Source organism: Mustela nivalis (genome assembly GCF_964662115.1).
Source record: "Mustela nivalis genome assembly, chromosome: 1".
NCBI lineage: Eukaryota > Metazoa > Chordata > Mammalia > Carnivora > Mustelidae > Mustela > Mustela nivalis.
The window spans coordinates 67,110,894-67,129,567 of NC_139020.1; the positions used below are offsets into that span (position 1 = coordinate 67,110,894).

General features: G+C 41.5%; 1 protein-coding gene across 20 annotated transcripts in view; it reads left to right on the top strand.

The window, feature by feature from the left end:
- The window catches only part of ZBTB38 (zinc finger and BTB domain containing 38), a 134,616-nt gene extending 116,331 nt beyond the window's left edge, over nucleotides 1-18,285 (top strand). For all 20 annotated transcript variants that reach the window (XM_082711673.1, XM_082711671.1, XM_082711677.1 and 17 more), the window contains one exon: nucleotides 11,872-18,285. In XM_082711673.1, the coding sequence (XP_082567799.1) occupies nucleotides 11,872-15,456 (3,585 nt within the window). In that variant the 3' untranslated portion in view covers nucleotides 15,457-18,285. The remainder of the gene's footprint in view (nucleotides 1-11,871) is intronic.
- The last annotated feature ends 389 nt before the right edge of the window (nucleotides 18,286-18,674 follow it).

An 18,674-nucleotide genomic window follows, 5' to 3' on the forward strand; every position in this document is an offset into this window, starting at 1 on the left:
TGGACTGTGTGTTTGACGTTTTGCAGGATTGCAGGTCAATATCCTAATATAGTGTGTTCTTTTTAAGTTGGGTTTTATTTCTAAGTTTCTTTTTATAGAAGACAACGTGCAGTAGAGAGAAGCGAAAGTTGCTGTGTTGATTCAGTTTTGTTGTTACGTACATTAGGAATTAAGTAGCGGGTGGGCTACTAGAGGGCGCTTGGCCTATGCCTCTGATCAGAAGAAGATTTAGAAGAACAGGCCTCAGTCTGGCCCAGGAGAGGTAGCATTACTTCACTCTCTGTCGGGTCTTAGAGATGTACTAATAAAATTACACCAAATTTTATTAGCAAGCCCTATAAAGTTCTACATGATAGATATGTTGTTGATTAATAACTTAAAGAAGTTTTCCAAGATTTTTTTCTTTGCACTGTGAGAGTTAAAATTTATATGGAAACTCTCACTTTACATTTTTTGACTTCTGTGTATTTCAGTAAAGTTGCCTTGACTGTTTGGGGAGGGAAGATTTAATTATGCTGGAAATACAGGGAGTCAGTTGCTCAGGTCATAGCTAAGAATTATTTCCCTTTTTTCAAGTTCATTTGCAGAGTGAGTGGACTGGTCCCTAAAAGCAGTCTCCAGGATCCGATGGGGAGGGAACTAATTTGATAGATGAATGGATAGAATCGTATGAGCACACAGAATGCTGGGACCAAGCTAACCCTTGAGATCTGGAAGGCAGGAATACAAGAAGTGCTAGATTGTTCAAACAGAAGAGAGGCAGAGGTCCTGCAAATCAAGGAACAATTTTCACCTGAGTATGGAGAGTGTCGAAGGACTGTTGGTCCCCCTGATTTTTCAACGATGCTCAGACTCCAGAGATGGTTAGTAACCACGTCAGGCTTGGGCTATTAAAGATAACTATAGAATGTGTATCTGTGTAATTGTGGGTATGTTCGTGTTTCTCTGTCCCTTGGCCTCTCCTTCTCCTGGGGATTTCTGCTTCATATTTTACCATATTTTCATCTTCTGTGTCCCTAGTTCTTTTAAGCCTAGATCTGATTTATTTTGAGTAGAAAAAATTTTTAATAATATCTTTAACAATCATTTTGAACGTTTTCTTGTAAGTTAGAACAGTGTTTCTTGGGATACCTGGTGGCTCAGTCTATTAAGCTGCAGCCTTTGGCTCAGGTGTGATGGAATCCTGCATCAGGCTCCTTGCTCAGCAGGGAGCCTGCTTTTCCCTCTGCCTCTGCCTGCCACTATGCCTGCTTGTGCGCTCGCTCTCTCTCTCTCTCTCTCTCTGACAAATAAAATCTTAAAAAAAAAAAAAAAGGACAGCATTTTTCAAACTTGTTGGTGCCAGGACCCCCTTACACTCTTGTAAATCATTGAGGACCCAAAGAGCTTTTGCTTATCAGAGTTAGAAATCTATCAGTCTTGCCATATTCAGAATTTAAAAGGAGAACTTAAACAATTAACTCGTGAAAAGTGACTACAGTAAACCTAGTTACATGATAAAAAACTTATTTTAAAAATAACTGTCTTCTATGGTAACAAATATATTGAGAACAGTGGCAAATATGTAATGTTTAGCTTGATAGAAAGATAGCTAGATTTTCCTGTCAGCTTTGAATTCAGGGGCAAGTATGTTGTAGTTGAAGTATGTAAAGAAAACCTAGCCTCATAACAAACAGGTTGTTGGAAAGGGGAGAAGTTATCTAATTGCTTTTTCAGTTACTTGTGGATATTCTTTAATACTACACCAAAACTTGACAGGTAGGTGGTTTTTTAAATATTAGTCATAACATGGGACTTGAAACCATAGGAATGAACTTTCCATACTGTGTCACATTTGAATCTATTGATATTCCTTTCACCTTTTAGCCCGTGCATGGTTTTTTTGTAACAATAAGCATTGGTTATTCAGAAAATATTAGTTCCCTGAACTGTACCAGTCTTCCAGACTCATTGCATGCCATCCAAAAATCACATTCTTTAACATTATCACTAATCTCATTAGAAAAATCATTATGTATTGAGAAGCATAGAGCTCATGGTGGTGGATACCAAACTTTATGTTAAATACCAAGTTTTCCAAAATAGTAATTTCCCTGAAAGTTAAATTTTTATTACTGGCAATAAAATGACTACTTCCTTGAGGGGTGCCTGGATGGCTCAGTTGGTTAAGCATCTGACTCTTGATTTCAGTGAAGATCATGATCTCAGGGTCATGGGATTAAGCCCCATGTTGCACACACAGCAGGGAGTCTACTTGAGATTCTCTCTCTCCCTCTCCTTTAGCCCCTCCCCCTGCTCACACTTTCTCTCTCTCTCTGTAAAATAAATAAATCTTTTAAAAAAAAAAGAAAAGAAAGAAATGACAGGCACACTTAATTCATTTTCAAGTGTATGTTTTGCCCAGATGTCCACATCCAAATAACCATAGTTTGTCATTCATTCATTTTTTTGCGTAAAAATGATGTTCCATGAAAAAAAGTTGGCTGATTTAACTCACAACTCCAAGAACCACCCAAGTGCTTTTCCTTAAGGCAGTCATTGTTTTGTCAATATGCACTGCTAGTGTTTTGTATGTGCCTCCCATTTTATCACACAGAATGGTAAAAATGTGTATATGCAATAGTCAAAAGATCTAGTAAAATTAATAATTTTTACTTTTTCATCTGGGTATTCCTGGCTCACTGTTTGCTGCAGCATCAGCTCTTTTACCCCTTGTTGCTTTTGAACAGTTGATGTACATGTTAGCATGGTGGGGGACGAAAGGCAAATGACATCTTGTTATTATGAAAATTGTTTTGCCCTCATGAGCCTGATGAAAGGGTCTTTTGAGACTCATGGTCCATGAAATGCTTTGAGAATTGCCAGCTTAGAAGGGAACTAGGGAAAAAATCAACAGGAATTCATTTTATTTTTCTAATAAAAAAAAGGCAGAAAGATAGGCAGAGAGAGGGAAGCAGGCTCCCCGCTGAGCAGGGAGCCTGTTGTAGGGCTCATTCCCAGGACTGTGAGACCATGACCTGAGCCAAAGGCAGAGCTTTAACTTTGTTAATTTTACTCTCTGTAGAGTAGAACTTGGGTTCATCTGGCTCTCATTTTTAAAGCTTTAAATCAGGAACTTTTCTAAGCACAATGTATAATTTAAGCCATTTGCTGCCCAGGGTCTGAGGGGGCAGTTCCTCTCACTCCCTGTCAACATCAACGGTATACTGTATCCCATAATGTCAGGAGAACAAAGATGGGTTAGATTGACCCCGCATTCTAGGATCAAGCAGGGAATGGTATAAACGTGAACAAATGCATAACCGTACATAATGTTATAACACGTGTTATAATAAAGGTAGGAGCCCAAATCCAGAAATTCCAGAGGACGGACACTGCCGGGATGAGTAAGGTTAAGGAATTGCCAAGCAGAGAAGATAGAGGTTAGGTTAGAAGAAACTCAAGAGGAAATACTATCTTTCTCCTAGAGCTTTTGTACAGATGTAATTTACAAAATCTTCCAAAGTTAGGGAAAAGATATCTGTGGTAGGGAGTATGCGAGCTGTGCGTGTTAGTGGGTGCAGTGGTGTGGGGGAGGGGAGACTAGGTTAGAGGAGGGGATTCTGCTTGGTACCTTAATACACTTCTCTACTGTTTGAATATTTCACCATGAGCATAGACTTATTTTTTAAAGATTTATTTATTTTAGAGAAAGAGTGAGAGTACATGGAGGAAGGGCAGATGGAGAGGGAGAGAAACCAAAACAGACTCTGCACTGAGCACAGAAATGAGCCTGACTCAGGGCTCATTTCACCACCCTGAGATTAGCACCTAAGCCGGAACGAAGAGATGGATGCTTAACTGACTGTACCACCAGGCTCCCCTATTTTATTTTTTTTAAAGCTAGTTCATTCTAAAAGCTAGTGAAGAGGGGTGCCTGGGTGGCTCAGTGGGTTAAGCCTCTGCCTTCAGCTCAGGTCATGGTCTCAGGGTCCTGGGATCAAGCCCCACATCAGGCTCTCTGCTCAGCAGGGAGCCTGCTTCCCTTCCTCTCTCTCTGCCTGCCTCTCTGCCTACTTGTGATCTCTCTGTCAAATAAATAAAATATTTTTTAAAAATCAATAAAAGCTAGTGAAGAAAAGGTAATTTAATCATCAGAAGTATCTTATTTAAATGCCTACCTTTGCATTAAATGTTTGTGTGTTTATTAGGGAAGGTTGGAGTATGACAGGAGACAAAAGCAGCAGAAGATCCTACATATTTGAATTAACTAAATATGAGAATTTCCCAATGGCATTTATATAAAATGCTTATCATATATTTATAAAATTCTTAAAAGCACTTACTTTTAAAATACATTTTATGTAAATATACACATATGTACTTAAAATTATAATATGGAATTTTATACTAGAGATTTATATTTTGTACATGTATATATACAGATTTTATATATAAATATCTATATGTCTGTGTGTGTATATATATAAATAAAGAGAGGATGACCATTCATTCTATTTCCCCTTGTATTGAACCAGTATGTACCTGTTTCTCTGGCATGGTTGTTAGTTGCATCCCTTTTCTCTCTAAAGTGTCCTGTTTTAGATGCTGAATTATGTGTTCACCCTGTATTTTTACAAATATATATTTCGTTATCATTAAATGTGTGACTGTAAATATTTTTATATAGCATATGCTCATGTATTTATAAAGTCACACATTTATTTGTACATACATGTGAATACATGCATATGTGTATTGATGTGGTTAGAAGGTATATGTTAAAGGCTATTTATAGCTTAAATACAAACTCAGGAAATAGTAACATAAGTCAGGCAACCACTATAATCTAATTACAAATTATTTTAAAAGAAATGTAGGCCCATAAAAATTTTTGCATCTGTAACATTTTTATTCGCCCTTTTCATGCTTATCTATTCTGTCGTGGTGATATTACTGAGAATAGTGAGTTTATTGCATGAAACTTGCTTTAGAAAGTTACATGTGAATTAAATCTCATCCTCCCATTTTATATTTATTTTTCTGAGGTCTTTCATGGGCTTTCCATTGGCAAAAACTCCTAAAGCTTCAGCAAAGCTTTACTCTCTGTAAAGAAATATAGTAGAGGGGGTCACTTTAACTTTTTTAAGTCAAGAATACTTTTTTGCTGAGGATGACTGCCCCCCAACACACAAAAGCTCATTTATAAGTCTTAATTTTAATTTTGGAGATATCTTTAAAGTAAATATGTTTGATAAGATCTGTGGGTCTAATGTTATTTCACGTGTTGTTCTTATCAGTCGTAACAGAGGAAACCAGCTAAAGTGGCCAAGCCGGTCATGTGACAGAGAGAAGCCACTTGGCGGTAAATGCCTGGGCCAGCAGCATGTGACTACAGGTGACCGTGATGAGGGGACACAGCTACCAGGCACCCCTCCTTCTGGCCAGGCAGGCAACAACCATTGTTTCCCACTCTTACTGTTCAAGAAAAGATACCTTGATTTTATGTTAAATCTTACTCTTTTCAACATTAGACCAGTTTTTCAGAAACACAGTTCCAAAGAAAGGTTGGCCAGACAAAACCTGTGGGAACCAGATTTGCCTGCAGTCCTCTGGTCTGCAGATTTCAGACTCATTTCTCAATTGCCCTTTGGATGCATAGGATGTGGCTTCTAGCTGTAGCAGCTTCTGAGATGATCAGGTGACTATGGTCTGGGAGGCAGTTCACGTGGCAGGCTCTGGTAGCATGGAGAACTGGGTCCTAGAGTCTGAAAGAAGTCAATGTACATCTTCAGCAACTTCCGCAGCTTCTCCAGTCTGCATTTGCAGATCGGGACTCTTTATTTATTTTTTTTTTAAAGATTTTATTTATTTGACAGAGAGATCAGTAGGCAGAGAGACAGGTAGAGAGAGGGAAGCACCCAGGGAGCCCAATGCAAGGCTCAATCCCAGGACCATGAGATCATGACCTGAGCCAAAGGCAGAGACTTAACCCACTGAGCCACCCAGGCACCCCAGGACTCTGTTTTAAACTCTTACACTGACTCTTGGATTATAAAGTTCTTGAGGGCATGAAACTCTGTGCCTCCTTCTGAGTGAAATTCTCTTTCCCCCTTTTGTTTCTATCTGCAGAGCTAAATTCTGCCCTCAAGATCCAGTAAATGGTGCTTCCTCCTAAAGAGCTTTGCTGTGCTCCTCCCTATGCCTTCCGTCACCCCCACTCCCAAGCTCCTCCCCAGAACTCCCACTGTGTTCTCTTCACCTTCCTACCTGTCTGCAGGATCCCACACACTTACTGTGTAACTGTGTTATGTGGCGTTTCATAATCACATCTTACTTCCCTTGCTATGCCACAAAACTTTGAAGGCAGAATTTTTATTTCTTTTATGGCAATGGGGTTTTATTGTCAGCTGCCTGGGCCTGTTTCTAGCTGGTTGATAAAAACTACTTGAGGCACCTGGGCAGCTCAGTTGTTTAAGTGTCTGACTCCTGATCTCAGCTCAGGTCTTGATCTCAGATTGGTGAGTTCAAGCCCTGTGTTGGGCTCCATGCTGGGTGTAGAGCCTGCTTAAAAACAAAACAAAACAAAGCAAAAACCTACTTTGAAGAGCCTCTGAGACAAGGTAGGAAACTTGTTGTGTCTTTTAAATTTTGTATCACATGAATGTATTCTTTATTTACTAAATATATATAAATATAAAAATGCATATGGATTCCAGAGTCTGGGCCTGGCTGTTCTAAACCAGAATTTCTTTGGGAGGAGGGGAGAGGAAAATCTATAAACTTGTACTATTCTAAAGCTTCCCAGGTCATTTCGATGCATAGCCAGGGTTGGGAACTACTGTCTCAAAGCACAGAGTACGTATTCAGGAAGCATCTGTTCAAATGTTCAAAGGAAGAATGAACTCTTGTCTACCTGTAACATTTAGCCTGATGCCTTATACTTAACAGTTGTTCCATAGATATTGGTAGAGGAAATGAAAGCCTATTTTGAGTTCAGATACCAGCCCCCCGTCCCACGTAGCTGGGGTGGGGCCATGTACATGCCACTACCCCATGCTCCATCCGGGCAGATGGGCAGCTTCTCAGCTGGACCATGGATGGCCAACTGGCCTCTCCCTCTGATCCTTCCCGCACACTGCAGTCTGAGCAGTTGGGTGTGTGTTTGTTTCAGCTCAAATCTGGTTATGACTTTCAGTGGTTTCCTCTTAACCTGCAATATAAAATTTACTGTTAGGATTACTTTAGAGCTTTTGGGATCTGGTCTGACCCTTCCTTCCCTGGCCCCTGTCATTCAGCATTAAGGTACTGATGCCTGGCATTGCTGAGGACATCGGGGACAGAGCAGTGTGCACACCCTCTCCTGCCATCACACAGACCCACTTCCCAGTCCCTGAGTGCAGTCCACCCTTTTATCATTTTGCATTTGCTTTGCCCACGGTGTTCCTTCTGCTTAGAATGCCTTCCCCACAACCCTGTTTTACTTATTGATTGATGTCAAGCTTTCCAGGGCCCCTATAAATAATAAGTTGGCACTTCATCGTTTAATACTTGATACATACCTTTAGTATAAGGCCTACCATTATTATAGAGTCCAATTATTAGTTAACAGTTCTCATTCTTCTCCTCGACTCTGAGCTCCTTGAGGACAGACTTGTCTCACATGCTTCAGTTTCTCCAGCTCTGAGCCCTGTGTCTGACCGTGTTAGGCATTAACATATGTGCTGGGTAGAATTGACACAAGGATGAAGTTTTTATGTATGTGCCAAGAAGGCACATCAAAGTGCTACATAGTCACTACGCTTTTAAAAGGATTCCTGCCACACAATGGTAGATAGTCCCCCTTTTGAACAGTGTCATACTTGGATATTCCAAAGTTAGGAGGATGTTCTAATGACATATAAAATGATACTTCCTTTTCTATGTGTTATTCTGTGAGTGTGATTAAGATATTCTAATGTTAACAGTTAGCCTTTCACTACCCCTCCTAACAGAACAATCTAAGCGAAGAATCATGCCATCCTAGAGAAGTGGGTGGGGCTTATCTTTGAGCACCTCGAAGTATCAGCCTGATGTGAAATACTGTTCCCCAAGTGGAGGTGGGGCCTCGTGGGAGTTTCAGAGTGCTGTGAACTGGAGTGTTTTGGAAGAAGCAGTAGTTTTGAGGTGGAAGGACAAAATAGATGTCAGCATGGAACTAAGCCAAGATGGAAACCACCATTTAAAACCATAGTATGTCTTTTGCCAGATCTGGAACTACCCAGTCAGCTGGATAAAGAATGAAAATAATGGGGGCACCTGGGTGGCTCAGTGGTTAAGCTGCTGCCTTCGGCTCAGGTCATGATCTCAGGGTCCTGGGATCGAGTCCCGCATCGGGCTCTCTGCTCAGCAGGGAGCCTGCTTCCTCCTCTCTCTCTCTCTGCCTGCCTCTCTGCCTACTTGTGATTTCTCTCTGTCAAATAAATAAATAAAATCTTTAAAAAAAAAAAAAAAAAAAAGAATGAAAATAATGTACGGGCTTCAGAAAACCCAAACAGATGAGAATAAATGAGTTAGGAGAAAAAGTAGATTCTACAGGGGCCCAGAGCAGAGACCCCCAAGGGGGCAAAAGAGGCACCAGCCAAAGCCACTGGTTATAGATCAATGTCATTGATCAATGTCATTGATCTATAACCAGTGAAGGACAGAGTCCCGCTGTCTATTCAGGGGTGTAGAGGAAGCTGTAGATTCCAATTCATTCAATTCCTTTTTATTCCTAGACATAACTCCTTCACACTTCTAGGAAAGATTCATAGAAAAACTATAGGCAGGGTAAATAAGAGCAGAAGAGGTAATGTTTCATAAAGAAAATGAGACAATAGTCACACTAGAAACCCAGGGTAACAATGGCTACAACCAGTGATGTTGAGAGTTCGAAGCTTCTTTGTCTTGGGAACAGAAGAATTTGTTAGTAATAATGTAGTTTTTCCTGTGGCTGGATGAGATCAAAGAGTTAATCAAATGGATCCTAAAGTATAAAGGACACTAAATAACATAATAGGCACAATTATAATAGCTTCAGAAAAGGGTAAAAAGAAATTCATTCTGTGGCCATCTGGTCTCCACAACTGAATGAATGCCACAGGTTAAAGGTAGGGCTCCGGTGCTTGGAAGACCTTGCCACTGGGAGCCAAAGAGGTATCTTCAAGCTCTGCCACTTTCCCGACATCACTTGGCAAGAGCGAAAGGCTCGATGAATAGCTGCTCAGTATGGCCTTTAGACCAGAGGGAGATTTTTGTTTTTAGCTGAGGGAGTGATCTGTTAGTGTATAGTGAAATTAGTTTAGTGAGTTGTCATTAACATTTTTTAATTGAGAGACAGTGGAAGAGGACAAAATACATTGAACATAGTGCATGCATTAAGGTTAAGTTTTAATTTTTGTGTCTTAGTCCCTATGTACCATGTATTTCTTATAGAAGATTGATATTATATATAAATATATGTTTATAAATATATACATAACTATATATATATAATCTTAATATTCTATCCCTCATTAAAATATTAGTTGGTAGGCTCTGAGCATCCCGGGCTTATGGTATAAAATATATAGAAAGAAGAATAAGAATTAGGCTCTGGGAAGAACAGAGATAAGACCCTTGAACCAGAACAAGAGCCACTGTGCCTTTAAATTGTGCTAATTGAAGAACATGTGACTAGACTCAGTATTTTTTATTGAAATATAATTAATATACAGTGTTATATTAGTTTCAAGCATATAATGATTGAACAGTTTAATACATTGCTCAGTCTTCCCCACAATAAATATATGCTTGATTCCCTTTATGTAGTTCACCCCTCCTCCCAGCCACCTCCCTTCTGGTAACCATCAGTTTGTTCTCAGTACTTAAGCATCTGGTTTTTGTCTCTTTTTTCCCCCCTTTGTTCACTTGTTTTATTTCTTAAATTCCACATGTGAGTAAAATCATATGGCATTTGTTTTCTCTGCCTTATTTTACTTAGCATCATACCCTTTCAATCCATCGATGTTGTTGCAATGGCAACATTCTTTTTTATGGCTGAGTAATATTCCTGTGGGGGGTGTCTGTGTGTGTGTGTATCACATCTGTTTTATCTATTCGTCTGTCAGTGGACATGTGGGCTGCTTCCGTATCTTGGGTGTTGTAAATAGTACTGCCATAAACATAGGGGTGCATATATCTTCCCAAATTAGTGTTTTCATTTTCTTTGGGTAAATTGGTGGGACAACTGGACAGCTACATGCAAAACGATGAAGTGGGACCACTTTTTTATACCACACACAGAAATAAACTTAAGATGGATTAAAGACCTAAATGTGAGACCTGAAACCATAAAAATCCTAGAAGAGAGCACAGGCAATTTTTTCTCTGACATCAGCCATAGAAACATTTTTCTAGATATGTCTTGGGCAAATCAACTATTGGGACTCACAAAAATAAAAGGCTTTTACTCAGCAAAGGAAACTATCAACAAAACAAAACGGTAACCTACCAAATGGGAGAGTTATATATATCCGATAAAGGATTAATATCCAAAATATATAAATAATTTATACAACTCAACACCCAAAACCCACAAATAATCCAATTAACAAATGGGCAGAGGACCTGAATAGACATTTTTCCAAAGAAGACATACAAGGTGGCTGACAGACATAGGAAAAGATGCTCAACATCACTCATCATCAGGGAAATGCAAGTCAAAACAACAATGAGATAACCACCTCACACCTATTAGAATGGCTAAAATCAAAAAGATAAGAGATAACAAGTGTTTATGAAGGGTTGCAGAAAAGAGAGCCCTTGTGCACTGTTGGTGGAATGTGAATTGGTACAGTTACTATGGAAAACAGTATGGAGATTCCTTAAGAAATTAAAACGAACTACTGTATGAGCTAGCAGTCTCACTTCTGGGTATATATTCAGAAGAATTGAAATCAAGATCTCGTAGAGATGTCTGCACATCAAAACCACAGTGAGATAGCACTAGACTCAGAGACATACTCTCCTGGTTTTGTGTGTTATTTCGTTTCTTTTTTAGTGTGCCTTCAATACCTCACAGAGTTGTTTCTGAAAACCCTAATCTCCTTTGGCGATCCTGAAAGGGAAATCGGAGAAAGAATTAGAGAAGGGCCAGTAGCACAGAGAGGCAGGGTACCCCTGGTGGTCAGACTTGGTCATGCAGACGGAGGCTTTCCGTCCAGATACCTTTCAGAGCCACAGACTCGGAATGGCTTCTCCAGTTCTTCTCTGAGCAGGCAGGACCTTTATATCAGGTACTGCTTACTGAGGGAGGGCTTCTTAAAAAAATACATCCTCTTCCTGCTTTATAAATCATGTTTGGGTCATATCATAAGGATTATCTGTGAAGATGGGAGGTTGTGGCCGGACCATGGCATTGCTCAGCTCTAAGAATTTAATGCAGCAGCCTTGAGTGATAGCGAGACCCTAAACATTTGGGGGAGAAACCCTCCCCCTCCCGAATTTGGACATGTATATATAGCTACAGCTTTGGAGAAAGAGTTCTGGGAGGATTTCCAACTATAACAACTATTAACAATGGTATGAGAAACAGGCTGGGGCGAGATCGAGATTTAGCTTCTAATGTTGACTCCAAGTCTTGCAAGTAACACCAGAATAAGATAAAAACCTTTATTTAAAGTGTTTCAAAAGCATTGAAAATTATCTAGAAATAAAGAAACTACTTGTTGGGGTGCCTAGCTGGCTCATTTGGTAGAGTGTGCAACTCTTGATCTCAGGGTCATGAGTTCAAGCCACATGTTGGGCATAGAGCTAACTTAAAAAAAAAAGGAAAGAAAGAAACTACTTGTGGTGGAAGGATGTCTGATTATCTCTCCCCTCTTGTTTCAGATGACAGTCATGTCCCTTTCCAGGGACCTCAAGGACGACTTGCACAGTGACACAGTGCTCTCCATCTTAAATGAGCAGCGCATTCGGGGCATTTTATGTGATGTCACTATTATTGTGGAAGACACCAAATTTAAAGCCCACAGCAATGTCCTAGCTGCTTCAAGCCTGTACTTCAAAAATATCTTTTGGAGCCATACGATCTGTATTTCCAGTCATGTCCTGGAACTGGATGATCTCAAAGCTGAAGTGTTTACTGAAATCCTTAATTATATCTACAGCTCCACGGTTGTCGTCAAGAGACAGGAAACAGTCACCGATCTTGCAGCTGCAGGAAAAAAGCTGGGAATATCCTTCCTGGAAGATCTTACTGATCGCAACTTCTCAAATTCCCCTGGTCCCTATGTATTCTGCATTACTGAAAAGGGAGTGGTTAAAGAAGAAAAAAATGACAAGAGGCATGAAGAGCCCGCCATCACCAACGGGCCGAGGATCACCAATGCATTTTCCATCATCGAGACAGAAAATAGTAATAACATGTTTTCTCCACTGGACTTGCGGGCAAGTTTCAAAAAGGTCTCTGACTCCATGAGAACCACAGGCCTCTGCCTGGAGAGGACCGACGTGTGTCATGAGGCAGAGCCTGTCCGCACCCTCGCAGAGCACTCGTATGCCGTTTCTTCCGTGGCCGAGGCCTACAGAAATCAACCTGTCCGTGAACACGACAGCAGTTCCCCTGGTAAGACAGGTAAAGAGAATTGTGACGCTCTTGCAGCAAAACCGAAAACGTGCCGAAAGCCAAAGACCGTCTCCGTACCCCAGGACTGTGACCCAGCTGCAGACAACATGCCACCCCCTCCGGTAACCAGCTTAGAGGTTCGTCAGGAGAGAAGTCCACAGCCGGCTGCCATCCTGCCTTGTTCAAAATCTCCCAGCAACGAAGGAGATGCCCGTTTTTCCAAGGAAGATGAAAATAAATCCTCGGAGCTTCCTGGGCCGCCCGCAGCAGAGGTCCCCCCTCTTGTGTACAACTGTAGCTGTTGTTCCAAATCCTTTGACAGTAGTGCCCTGCTCAGTGCCCACATGCAGCTTCACAAGCCAACCCAGGAGCCGCTGGTGTGCAAGGACTGCAACAAGCAGTTCAGCACTCTGAACAGGCTCGACCGGCACGAGCAGATTTGTATGCGCTCCAGCCACATGCCGATTCCTGGAGGAAACCAGCGCTTTCTGGAAAACTACCCCACCATTGGACAGAATGGAAGTTCATTCACCGGACCAGAACCTCTGTTGTCTGAAAACAGGATCGGCGAATTTTCCAGTACCGGCAGCACCTTGCCAGAGACAGACCACATGGTTAAATTTGTGAATGGGCAGATGCTCTACAGCTGTGTTGTGTGCAAACGGAGTTATGTGACGTTGTCCAGCCTCCGAAGGCATGCAAATGTTCACTCGTGGAGAAGAACCTATCCCTGCCATTACTGCAACAAAGTGTTTGCGTTGGCCGAGTACAGGACAAGACATGAAATTTGGCACACAGGAGAAAGGCGCTATCAGTGCATTTTCTGCCTCGAAACTTTCATGACCTACTATATTCTCAAGAACCACCAGAAGTCTTTCCATGCCATAGATCATAGACTTTCCATCAGTAAAAAAACAGCCAATGGAGGCCTGAAGCCTAGTGTCTATCCATATAAACTTTACAGGCTACTGCCCATGAAATGCAAGAGGGCTCCTTACAAAAGCTACCGAAATTCCTCCTATGAAAGTGCCCGAGAAAACAGTCAGATGAATGAGTCTGCCTCTGGCCCCTATGTTATTCAGAATCCACATGGCTCTGAGTTACCAACGCTGAATTTCCAGGACCGCATCAACACCCTGACCAACAGTCCAGCCATCCCCTTGGAAACTTCTGTACATCAGGAGGTGCCCACCTCTGCCAATGTACAGAACACAGAGGGGACCAAATGGGGAGAGGAATCGCTGAAAGTTGACCTCGATAGTAACTTTTATTCTGCCGAGGTGTCCGTCTCTTCTGCTGAGAATGCTGGCAGCTCTGACACCCCGGCCGGGGACGTACCTGTCCCATCTTTGAGTAACAGCAGCGAGAACGCAGCCTCTGTGATCAGCTACGGTGGCTCAGCACCCTCGGTCATCGTGCACAGTAGCCAGTTCTCATCAGTGATAATGCACAGCAACGCTGTGGCCGCCATGCCCAGCAGCAACCCCCGCGTCCCCTCTGAGCCGCCTGTCAGCCAGTCCCTGAAAGACGACGGCAAACCTGAGCCCGACAAAGTGAGCAGAACGGTCAGCCGACCGAAGAGCATCAAGGAGAAAAAGAAAACCATGCCTGGTAACAAGGCAGAAGTAGCAGAGGAGTCCAAGTATGGGGCCGATCCTGGAGGGTCGGTGAGCAAAACTGCAAATACGAAGGAAACCAGTAAAATCGAAACCTACATTGCCAAGCCCGCTCTGCCCGGAACCTCCACAAACAGCAATGTCGCGCCCCTTTGCCAGATCACAGTGAAGATCGGAAACGAGGCCATCGTGAAAAGGCACATCCTCGGATCCAAGCTGTTCTACAAAAGAGGAAGAAGACCCAAGTACCAGATGGAGGAGGAGGCGTTGCCGCCAGAGAGTGACCCAGAAACCAACAGAGACAGCCCCCTTGGGCTCTGCCAGTCCGAGTGTATGGAGATGAATGAGATGTTTGATGACGCCAGTGACCAGGATTCCACTGACAAGCCCTGGCGTCCTTACTACAACTACAAACCCAAGAAGAAATCCAGACAGCTGAGGAAGATGAGGAAGGTCAACTGGAAGAAAGAACACGAAAACAGGAGCCCAAGTGCTAAGTGCAGATACCCGGCAGAACTGGACTGTGCCGTGGGGAAGGCTCCTCAGGAGAAGGCCTTTGAGGAGGAAGAAACCAAGGAGATGCCCAAGTTGCAGTGTGAGCTCTGTGATGGGGACAAAGCCTCAGGGGCCGGGAACCAAGGGAGGCCCCACCGGCACCTCACTGCTCGGCCTTACGCCTGTGAGTTCTGCGCCAAGCAGTTCCAGAGCCCGTCCACCCTCAAGATGCACATGAGGTGTCACACCGGAGAGAAGCCGTACCAGTGCAAGACGTGCGGGCGGTGCTTCTCGGTGCAGGGCAACTTGCAGAAACATGAACGCATCCACCTGGGTGTGAAGGAGTTCATCTGTCAGTACTGCAACAAGGCATTCACGCTCAACGAGACCCTCAAGATCCACGAAAGGATCCACACAGGTGAGAAGCGCTACCGCTGTCAGTTCTGCTTCCAGAGCTTTTTGTACCTTTCCACAAAAAGGAATCATGAGCAGAGGCACATTTGGGAGCATGATGGGAAGGGCTATGCCTGCTTCCAGTGCCCCAAAATTTGCAAAACAGCTGCTGCCCTTGGAATGCACCAGAAGAAACACTTGTTCAAAAGTCCAAGTCAGCGGGAGAAAATGGAAAGTGACATGTGTCAGGAGAACTCAGACACCCTGGAGAACCCACATGTCCATGACTCAGAAGACAGTGACCAAAAGGATAACGTACAAACCATTGTTGAAAATGTCCTTTGAGTGGCAATACTTAGAAAAGTCTTCAAAGATATAAGTTGGTGGCTGTGTTGTTTTGGGGTTTTGTTTTTGTTTCGTTTTTAGTTAGCTGTTTTCTTCTGTTGTTGGTGGTTTTTTTTTGTTGTTGTTAAGTTGAGTTTTGTTCACACAACAGTCATAAGGAGTGAAACGTAAAAAAGAAAATCTCATTTGTGAAAATTCCAGAAAAAGGATCCTAATATCTACTTTGGGTTTTAGCATTAACTTCATGCAAAGTGCACAAAAATGAAATAGCCGAATCCTCCACTATCCCAAGAATCTTATGGAAGTTTATGAAGTTCTTAGCTGTGGTATTTCTGCCAGTGTGGGGATGGGGAAGAGTCTAATGTTAGCCTAATTTACAACATTCTAGTAAGTGCTGATAGCAACTGGCTGCTAAGCTCTCTTTAGTCACTGGAGAAAATGAGGGTCAGATATCATGAAAACATCATCTTCATAAATATGTTAGAAGATAAATGAGCTATTATAGTCATTTTTCCCATCCAGCTTTTGTGCTTTTAAAAATTGTTTAAATTAGTGAATATATATGAAATATTTAATATTATAGCTGAAAATATGTGTGAAATTGAGTAACCTAAGTAGGACGTTCATTATGTAGAACTACTTTTCTGCAACACAAACCTTGTAAAGTGCATATATAAATCACTATGACTTTTAACTGTCCATGTCCCCTGTAGAGAATTCTAATGACAAGCAATAGATCTGCAAATAATGAGGAACTGTTGGAAAAATCAGTAGAATAAGCATCTTGAATCTGATTTAAGAGCATATAATGTATGCTTTTAGATGGAGTGCCGTTCCCTTGAAGTTATGGCTGAGCTATTACTAGAACTGGTCTCCTCCAGACGCAGAAAATATAGGTCATGCCTTATCTGCGGGGGAGAGCCCTCCCAGAACTCTTCTGTGATTACCTGTGCTGTATATTACTTTGCAGTGGCCTCACTCAGAAAATAAAGAAGGGTCAAATTCTTCTGAAACTCCCTGCAGTCTTCCATCCATCACAAGGCCATGGATGGGGAGGTCTTTTTCAGACAGACCTCATCAGTCTCAAGGGTTTAAGTAAAACCTGACACATCCTGTTCCACTGAAGGAGTGTCCAGGAGATTTAGTGCAAAGTATGAGTATGACGGTGAGTTCCCAGGCACTTGAAAGCGACAGAAAGCCTAATCTCTGTAGTCGTTAGCTTTCTTGGAGATTTTGCAGCCCGCAAGTGTACACTAGTATAAAACAAAAGGACATCAGGAAGACACCTCCACCTCACCCATTAACGACTTGAGTCGCGAGAGGAAACAATGACCTTCCTTGCCTCAAAGGGTAGCTTTGCTTTTTTAGGGGTGGGGGTGGGAAGAGAGAATGCGGAGTGATAAGATTCCATCACTTATTTATATGATTCAGAAACATATCCCCAAAGCCGGATGCCTTGTCTTCATGTTTGCAGACATCCAGCTCCCTTGCTAAAAACCCACTTAAGTTTTTTCATGTTCTTTTATGCTGCCCCATACCATTAGCATTGCCCTCAAAGTCCAGTTGCCCTGTAGGATATTCTGTCATGTTGACTAGGCTCTAGGAAGCTGGAACTCATCGTTCTTACGTTTAAGCTGCCAGGATAGAAGGGAGAGAGAAAACATTCCTACCCTTTGATCACCAGTGTGAGCAGAATCCGGAACCTGGCTTAAGGGCGACCTACGGCCATTCATGTTCATGGGATTTGATAGATGGAAGCCCAAGGTTATCCAAGGTTTCAAGGTCACCATTATGAAGATGTAGTTCAAAGGACTCCAGTTCCTCTCTCCAAGTATTGTGATATCTCCACGAAGAAGACTTAACGTGGATTTGGGTGGGCAAGAAAGTGTTTAAACACCCAGAGAAGGACATGATCAGAGCTGACCTTTTTATATAGTAGTATTTTGCTGTTAAGTAACCCCAATACTGCATCTGCATTTATCTTTTGTTCATCTGCTTTCACTTACATACAGTATTATGTAATAGAGGAAATGGGAAAATGCAAGCAAATTCAACTTTATTTTACACATTGTATATATGTATACCTGCACTATTCGTTTGGGTTTTGTTAAAAGAGATAGTCACAAAGGGCTTATGAAAATCATTTCTGAATTGATAATTAGAATATTGAATAGGCAATTCTGTGATCTACTAACTTGTTTTATCCCAATTAAGATTATTAATCAAAGAGAATTACTGTGTATTTCAGTCATTTTAATTTGGGGTAACTCTAAATATAAAATTATTACATGTAGTGATGTCTCCCAGCCCTTACATGTGGAAATTTTCTAAGTGGACTTGTATGCTGATAATTCTAGACCAAAGTAAATATGGCAGAATATTTATACATGAAAAAAATAATTTTGCAAATATTTTCTATAATTGTATTATTCGTTCAAAATGTTGATAGCTTGTGTTAGTTTCAGGGAGGGGTGTATATTTTGATAAAAAAAATACTTGACTTTGTAATTCTGTATATTCTATACAATTTATAGCAGAGCCGTTTTAAGACAGCCTTGTCACTTTTTTTTTGTTAATTGTGAAAACTTTATTCTGAGTGATGTTTCAGTATGCATTGAGTACATAACGACCAACTAGAATTAAAGTAGGTGTAAACAGTGAACATACTGTATGCTGTACAAGATATATTGTGATTTGCTGTTTTAGCATCTGTATTTTGGTTAGAAGATATTATTAAATGCAGATGTTAAGGGTTGGAAAAGTCTAATTTTATTTTTAGAAATAATGAATACAAATTTGGTTTTGCTTGATTAAAATAGCTTATTCCTATGTTAAGTCTCTTAAATGTTTTAATGTTACTTCTTTTGTGTAGCCAAGCAGCAGTTTTCTCTTTGTGAGTCCCAGCATTGTTTCACATATCATTCACTTAATATATTTCTGTTTCCTTACTTGTTCCCATTCTGTGATACCTACTTACATGCTTAGGACCCAAATGGAATATATGTTAAAAGAAAAAAAAGGGAAGAATAAGAGAGATGGAAGCCTTACCATTCACTGCTTTGGATAGGCCTGACCTTGTCATGGGGAATCTGAGAGCTCTGGAAATATTTTCTACTCCACTCATTCCCAGGGGATAAATCCCACTCAGTACCAGGTGTTAGGCACCATTGTTGCCATGGGCCATTTCATTCAGGTCTTTCCTGACAAGGCTGGGAAAT